The sequence below is a fragment of the Notothenia coriiceps genome, unplaced genomic scaffold (assembly GCF_000735185.1).
Source record: "Notothenia coriiceps isolate Sejong01 unplaced genomic scaffold, NC01 NC01_scaffold00037244, whole genome shotgun sequence".
Taxonomy (NCBI): domain Eukaryota; kingdom Metazoa; phylum Chordata; class Actinopteri; order Perciformes; family Nototheniidae; genus Notothenia; species Notothenia coriiceps.
This window is the reverse complement of record NW_011369945.1, coordinates 23024145-23032699: the sequence shown is the minus strand read 5'-3', so window position 1 is coordinate 23032699 and position 8555 is coordinate 23024145. Positions and strand designations below refer to the sequence as shown.

The following is an 8555-nucleotide window of genomic DNA, read 5'->3' as shown; positions in this document are numbered from 1 at the left end:
ACGGAAATAAACCAAACCCAGACAGCAGTTAATATCTGATCATTAACAGCAAGGAGCACCAGTTTAATCTTAAAAAAGACCCATTAACTATTAAATTGCCATGAATTATTTTAGACATTATTGGTCCCCAGACGATAAACCTACAGACTCACTTTAGTGATCCTACCTTTTGCTCTATCGCCCCTATGAGGCGGATTTCAACAACTACTGAATGGATTGCAATGTCATTTGGTATAGACATCCTTTTCCCTCAGAATTATGGAGATTACTTTTCACCAAGACTCATCATTTAACTTGTTTAATATTTTGGTTATTGACCATAAAAACTAAAGACATTCCCCATCATCCCCAGTTGTCTTTACGGCTAAATATGATGTGATGACTGGCTCAATTTAAATGGTGAAATTAGTAGCCTATATATAGCCATGTTAGCATGCAGCTCCGTGAGGTCAACTCTGCTGTCACTTTTCACTCTTAGCGCATCACCATTTAATACTTTTTGAGAGTCTGTTGTGGATATTTATCATGTTCACAAACATTTGTTGAACAATAAAATATTGAAAATTGTGATATCACTCAAAAAACTCACCCGAGAGACCAATGCAGATTGCAGTGGTTAATGTCCTGGTACAAAATGAGGCCGTTACTCCATCTTGTGGAAGGGAGAAGAAATGCCAGTTCTATGATAGTGGTGAATAACACAATGTCAAACAGGACATCTGACTACATGATGGGAAAAGCAAGACCACATAAATACTGCAGGAGTTTAATAGCAGAGCACTTGTTTTAATATGCTTGTGTCGTTTTCACGCTATTTTCTTCTCGTTTACTTCCCTGTTATGTCAAACACTGAAGCAAAATGTCCGATAAATGAAGGATATGCGACCAAAACAGTAGAACACACATGTAACTTTAATTCAGGGACTGCTTTGGGAAACAACAGCAACAAAAAACTCAGTTACTAGATGTGAGACCAGTTAACCTGAACAAAACCCTTTATTCTTTGAGTAAAATGTCAAAAACCATAACTTAAAAATTGAATTCAGCATTAAAAACTGTAAGTTGATGGCAGCAACGCTGCAGAATGGTGACATGTACAGTTCAATTAAAAAATTGACATCTCAATAAAGCTGGTACTAACGTATCAGATATCTTTTTACAAATATTTTAAAAATGTAATTACGTCAGGATTCTGTACTTCTCTTGTTGAGTCGTTTCAGTCATTACAAAAAAAACAAAAGCACGACAATATGCAACGTAAGATGATGGTTTCTTTTTAGAAATGACAAAACTCTTCTCTGAATATGAGCTCCTTTACTCCCCGTCACCTTCATCCTCCTTCTTGTCATGTGGCACATTGTTGTCATTGTCTTCTTCACCTTTCTTCTTCTCCTCTTCATCCTTGTTCGTCTCCTTTTCATCCTTTTTCTCCTCCTTGTTCGTCTCCTTTTCATCCTCCTTGTTCGTCTCCTTCTCATCCTTTTTCTCCTCCTTGTTCGTCTCCTTCTCATCCTTTTTGTCCTTCTCCCCAGGTGTATTTGTTTCCGTTTCTGCATCAGGCTTTGGTGTGTCCTCTTTAACTACTTCCTGGACATTGTACTTCCTGTACAGTGAATAGTCTTTTACCACACTGAGGCAACACACCGCTTTGATGACCTCCACCACGATCGTCAGTTCTGGGTTAGTCAAATCAACTTTGTTCTTTGGGTTCAGCTTCCCCACCATGCCTGGAACAGTCAAAAAACAAGTGCCCATTTTATTCAATGACAATCAAAAAGAGTAAAAAAAAAATAATTGACATTACAACAGGGCATTAGGGTGGTCCCTAAAATTGAAAGTCTAAGCTCCAATCCCCAGAATTCATTCTATTAGTCAAGAAAACTTGATGAGAAAGGGGTACATGTTGTCAGATTGAGGGAAACAATTCACCAGGAGAGTCTTCTTAACTAATAGAATTCATTCTGGGGGTTGGAGCTTAGACTTTTCGACTTTCAATTATAAGGACCACCCTACGTGAGGCTAAACTTCAAGGTTTATGAGGCAGGGGTAAATGTGGTTGGAATTTGAATAAAATTCACCGGGAGAGTTTTCTTGACTATCATAATGAATTCCGGCGGTTGGAGCTTAAAATAAATGAATTGGAAAATGTACACGGCACTAAGGACCACCCTACAGGGCCTGTTAGCTGGACTTCAAACCTACCTGCAATGGTTTTGATGATCTCGTCCCTCTTGTTGTGGCTGCTGTTGCGGGCCTTGAAGGCGATCTGGTACGTGCCGCAGTTCGGGGCTTTGAACCAAGGCTCCAGGAAAGTTGCCAGGTATCTCACCATGTCCTCCTGGAACGCTTTGCATGTCCCCGTTACCTGGAAGAGACCAACGCAAGGTAAAGAAATTGCGTACAACAGCATATACCGTAAGCTTAATTCTTTCTGCATTTTCATTGCATCACTTGCACTATTTGACATCCTTATTTATTATATGCTGCATTGTTGGAGGAGCGAGGAACTTAAGATTTGAATCACCAAAAACTACACTTTAGCTATTGTGCATATGACACAAAAGCCTAGTATTTTTACTCTCTTTTTTTAAAATCACATTTACAATAACTGTCAATGTGTCCTGAGAGTTCAATGGACTTTGTGAAAAAACGACTACTCTTAACATTAGCCAGATTAAAACACACCCTAAGGAAACCAACACAACAGAGCCCATGAGTCTCTAAGGTAGTGAACTCTGAATACGTAGCGATAATCAAAAGTGAATTAAGCTTGTGTTACTATAATTCCCTGTTCTTTGCCTCAAATGTTTTCAGAAACATACTTTAGTGTACGGGTTAGCTGTAAGATTAACGTGCATGACAAACTAAAGCATTGGAGCACTTTTTCTCAACTCCAAAATGATTCAGAAATCTGTTTCTAAAGATATTTGTGGTGAGAAATAAGAAGCACAGTTACAGAATATGAATTCATAAATGATCAGCGCTGCCTACTCTGGCAGTGGATGAGCCGTAATCAATGAACACTGCATTAAAAGACATCTCGCTCTGATTGTTGTTTTCCTTCTGGGTCACTTGAATCTTGCAAATGTAATTAGGAAGAACTGAGAATATCTGTCAGCATATAGTTGCAGTTTCAGTAAATATGACAAAAAGCTATATTTTTTTATAAACTGACCACAAAAAAATAGATCATTTCAAAAAATCTCATTCGCAATTAACAAACAAACCAAATAAACGTGGTTTGAGAGGTCACAATCTTCTGTTATCAGATATATTATATTAAAAACAATGTTAGCTTCTCACTGGCAGCATCCTCAGGATCACACGTGACTTGTGCTTTTTGGTGGTGTGGAGATCAGACAGGACGAGGTGAACCAACTTGTCAGCTTCTAGGAGAGAGAAACAAAAAAACGAATTATGGCCACAATAATATACAAGTTTAAAATCACATCAATGATTAATTCAATGACTTGGTTCAGCTCTGGGAGCCGTACATGCACATTATGAGGGATGGGAATGTGGACTGCCTCTGAAAGGAAACTGTGAAATTATTTATTTATTTTATTTGTAGGCCTATGCTTTTAATACTGGTGCAAGTTGAGGGTGTGTGTATGCATGTATTGTATGTGTCCGTGATGTACATGGTTGTTGTTCAATAAGAAAATACCAATAAACACAAAAAAAGATGAATTCAATAAAAGGGGCTACCTATATTTTGAGTTTTTATGAAGATGACGTTGTTAGCCCCGCTGTCCAAAGCCATGAAGCGTCTCTCCCGTTTGGCTCCAGAAGCTTTGAGCTGTGCCACCTCCTTCTTCAGCGCTACGTCCACATCTTCTTCCTCGGCCTCCCCGTCACTGCTGCTCCCGTTGTTCTCCTGCAACTGTGGTCATGGAAGAGGCATTTTCAGTATACTACACTACTACTGCAACTCCACTATTACTTAGGGTTAGGGCAGGGGCCGGCAACCTGCAGCCCTTTAAGCCCTCTGCTCTGGCTCCCTTGAGCTTAGACACAAATAAGAAGGAAATAAAATAAAAGTATTTGTAGGACTATTTATATTTTGTTGCACGGTTGAAAATGTTTCGTATCTTGTATTTTGAGGTGATACTGTGACACATAAATAAAAAACAAAACCGTTTTAATTAGGTCAACTAAAAGATGCGTCATGTCCTGCTACGATCCCGCGCCAGCGCCTTTTCTTGCGGGTGAGTAACCTGACCCCCGGCTCGATGAGCGAACTATGGATACATCAAAGAAAAGTATCGGAGGAACACAGGATTTAATTCTGCGTGGACAGAGTTATCTGTTTTCACAGCAGACGATGCTGGTTTACCGGTATGTTTGATATGTAGAGAGAAGTTGTCAAAGGTGCTGCAGCCTTTACGTATCGAGGAACAACACGGGAGAGGAAGACAGCTGACGATTTTCAGTCATAATTCAATCAGTTAACTATTTTTAGTGGGTCAATTTTAATTGTATTTTTTTCCCCTTCAAATGTGCAGAGGACTCTCCAAGTGCTGTGTTTACATTTATTTTAAGTAGGCCTGTGTATTCTTTTTTTTTTTTTTTTAGACAGCAATAATGATATAAAAAGAACAACCATTATTAATATGAAACCCTATTTCTGTTAGTCATTATTGTTCTATAACCTACCATATATTAACTGAGATATATATCAACAATTATGTAAAATAACATGATTTAATTGTAATGGTAATATATAGTAAACTCCTTACATAAACAAAAATATAAAAGACGACACTGATATTTATTCGAAATAATACGACCAACAAACCTCAAGCACTAACTTGTTTTTTGGCAAGTATATCTGGGTTCGACCTGTTAAAAAACATGAATTAACTAATAAATACATGTTATTGGGGATTGGGTCCCCAACGTGGTGCGAGTAAAACGGGGTAAAAGTGGGGTTTTTTTTAACAGACCTCGGCGTTTTGTAAGAAACTGGACGACTAACGAATATTTCCAGAAATAAATAACAATATAGTATCTGTTTTTGATGTCCAAAAAAACGTAAATAATAAATAATGTAATATATTTTGACAAATTTCCACTCCATCCCATTGTCAAACTCTTTGGCCGAGCTCTAATGTGAAAAGACAATATAAAGGTACTTACGAGAATTGATAGGGCTATCGTTACTTATAGACTTCACGAAACTGTTTTTAGGTAATTTTTTACAGTAGACACCTTCGGCTATCGCGACATTTTTCGTGCGGGTTAGTAGACTTCGGACCGGGCCGATTTTATTGAGCCTACCCCGGATGTACGGACAGTCGGAAGTAGGAACACGTGTCTGAAGAGCACGGGAGTAACCAGTACACACCAACCTCCTCCCCTGAGACATTCCTTCAACCGTCTAAAAAAGGCCAACACATAAAAGATTAAGATCGTGTGAGTTCGACCAAAGAGGTTTTAATGGATGGGGTGGAAATTGGAGATTATTCTTTGTTTCTTGNGTCTACCTGCACGTGCCATCCGACCTCTGCAGCTCATCCAGAATGCAGCGGCTCGTCTGGTCTTCAACCTTCCAAAATTCTCCCACACCACGCCGCTCCTCCGCAGGAGCGGCGTGGTGTGGGAGAATTTTGGAAGGTTGAAGACCAGACGAGCCGCTGCATTCTGGATGAGCTGCAGAGGTCGGATGGCACGTGCAGGTAGACCAGCCAGGAGGGAGTTGCAGTAGTCTAGGCGTGAGATGACGAGAGCCTGGACCAGAACCTGCGTTGCTTTCTGGGACAGCTGGGGACGTATCCTCCTCATGTTGTAAAGAGTGTATCTGCAGCAGCGGGTTGTAGCAGCAATGTTTTGCAGTGAAGGACAGTTTGTTATCTAGAATCACACCCAGATTCCTTGCAGTCTGAGTCGGAACAACAGAGGTGCCGATGTTGATTGTTAGGTCAAGAGTGGGACAATCTTTTCCCGGAAGGAAAAGCAGTTCAGTCTTGTCAAGGTTGAGCTTGAGGTAATGAGCAGACATCCACCGAGAGATGTCTGCTAGGCAAGCAGAGATGCGTGCGACGACTTGGGTCTCTGAGCGGGGAAAGGACAGAATTAGTTGGGTGTCGTCAGCGTAGCAGTGGTATAAAAAACCATGCGGGCTAATGACAGATCCGATGATCATGCAGTCTTGTTATCTAGCTATCTATTTCCTCTCGTCAATATCTCGTCTCTGTCTTAAACAAATGATTCAGTTAAGTCAGAGTGTAAAGTGTAGGAGTTCCGGTTGGCCTATAGCACAGGGCCATTCAAACCTAGCTACACTAACTAATATACTAAGCCAAGACCCTACAGCCAAACAATCCCTTCAACTACCTAACAAACAACAATTTGTACCTCACAATATCGTTGAAGTTAACGAAATAGGATGGTTGTTCCTCCTTGACTGCTGTGTACCGATCCTGAAATATATGGGAGATTATCCCACCAAGCAGATGCAGAGTCCTCTGGAGCACACAGACCTGATCTTCAGCCCCGCCACTCAGAACGAGGCCCTGAGGGACGAGATCTACTGCCAGATCATGAAGCAGATGAGCGGCAACAACAACCGGTACGTGTTCCCCCGCTGTCATTGCTCTCTGATTCTTTAAGTGTTGGTGGGTTTTTTCCAAGAAAAGGTTGAATCAGAATCAGAATTCCTTTATTGTTATTAAAAAATGTGTTTGTTACATGGTCTGTCTGTATATGTATTCAGAGCTAGTGAGAAACTGACTCTCAAAATAATAATTATATTTTCTTTTTTAATGAAATGTAAATGAGCGATACAATGATTTTCGGCGTTAATGAATCCTAGGATCTGTATTATGATGAAAATCTTTGCCAATCAATGCCTTTACTCATGATTTAAGTAAATAAAGCCTCATGTGACCATTGATTTATTTCATTAATATGTATTTGAAAGGCAGTTGATCAAAGGGTTAAGACCCATTCTGTTACTATGGTGATTGTTTTGTTATTGACAATATATATATATTTTTTAATTAAAATGATCATAATAGCAAGAATATTTGACTTGAACTAATATTTTTCAGGTTCCAGTGTCACTAATAAAAGTTTTTTTTCAGAGGTTTTCTATTTAATATCACTGTTACTAAATATCTTACTACTTGTTTACTATTTTATAGGCCAGTGATCAGTTAATCAACCATTAAAATGAAATATCTGACAGATGAATTGATCATTAAAGTACCTAAAGGCTTTTCCATCCCTAGCAAACTTGAATAAGATTAAACCAAGATTATAGAAAATACAATCGTGACTGGTGAATGAAAGAAGCTTAAACTTGTATTCCTTTGTGTATTTTTATTTATTAAGAAAGAAGGAAGTAAAAACAGTAACAAATTCCAGGAGTAGAACCCTCCAATGTTTCAGTGTTTGTGAATGGTGTTGAATGGCAACCCAATGGTCCTCCGCTCCGTAGTGTCCCACATGTTTACATCCTGTTGCTTGCCCCCCCCCAGGTTCAGCATGGAGCAGGGCTGGCAGCTGCTGTGGCTCTGCTGCGGGATGTTCCCCCCCTCCCAGGCCCTTCTGAGGCACACTCAGAGGTTCCTGGAGTCGCGGCGCAGAGAGGCCCTGGCCCCCGACTGCCTGCAGCGGCTGCAGAGCTCCCTCAGGTCAGCAGCGCTAACACGCTCACAGCAACATGTCTTCACGAGTCTCAGAGCAGTGTGTACACTATGAAGGGTGTGTGATGTCAGGCAGCATGCAAACAGTTACAGGATGGAGGATTGTACAGCTAGTGTGTTGTAGAAAAGAGGCAGTTGCAACATGCCAGCTCTGGTTAGCAGCCACCATGAAGTGCATGTCACCACGCTGAGAACAAGGAAATGTCAAGCTGACCGCATGTTCCTAATCTCTCATGAGTTATTGGTACGGAAGCCTTGAGAGGCAAGTGACTGAAAACATCTTGTCTGAGTCTGATCTACATACTTTCCTCTTCTGTGCCTACTACTTAAGAACAGTTGGGGAAAAAATGTCCATGATAGTCTTTCCAAGTTATTGAGCACTTTGTATCTATAAACAGGTTAGGGTTTTACCAGGTTAGGTTTTTCTTAATTGTCTTAAGATACTTATTCTAAATAGGGCTGAAGCCGTCACGTTTTCTTCTGGGTGAGTTGAACTTTTTCATGCACAAAAGTTTTTTTCACCAAGCAAAACCTTTTTTTTGCCAGTTTTCTCAAATAAGAAATTAAAGTAATGTTTCACAGAAAATAATTAAGGAATTTATAAGGATTGTCCTAGAAGTATCCTTTTTTTAAAACTGCCTTAAAGGTGTCCTATCATGCAAAATGCACTTTGTGATGTCTTTTATACATAAATATGTGTCCCCTGTGTGTCAGGGAACTCACAAAGTGTCAGAAAATAAAACCCTCTCTCTTTTCCTCCGTACCCACATCTTTAAAAACGGGGGTACAACGGAGCAGATCCAGATTTGCTTCCGATATGACGTANACAATTACATTTCAACACGTATGTGTGTGTGTGTGTGTCTCATTCACTGTCCCTCAGGTTGTGGCATGTGTATACATATT

General features: G+C 40.0%; 2 protein-coding genes across 2 annotated transcripts in view; one reads left to right on the top strand and one right to left on the bottom strand.

The window, feature by feature from the left end:
- Window positions 1-891: 891 nt before the first annotated feature.
- thumpd1 (THUMP domain containing 1) lies at window positions 892-5368 on the bottom strand. Its single transcript, XM_010794393.1, has 5 exons — window positions 5258-5368; window positions 3709-3883; window positions 3304-3389; window positions 2203-2365; window positions 892-1727 (listed from the first exon to the last, which is right to left on the bottom strand). Exons 1-5 carry the CDS (start codon window positions 5366-5368, stop codon window positions 1315-1317), a joined length of 948 nt encoding a protein of 315 aa, XP_010792695.1. The 3' UTR covers window positions 892-1314.
- Window positions 5369-6206: 838 nt separating this feature from the next.
- LOC104965436 (unconventional myosin-VIIb) overlaps window positions 6207-8555 on the top strand; it is a 7326-nt gene continuing 4977 nt past the window's right edge. The window contains exons 1-2 of the mRNA XM_010794392.1: window positions 6207-6571; window positions 7482-7637. Coding sequence (XP_010792694.1) covers window positions 6207-6571; window positions 7482-7637 — 521 coding nt within the window. The remainder of the gene's footprint in view (window positions 6572-7481; window positions 7638-8555) is intronic.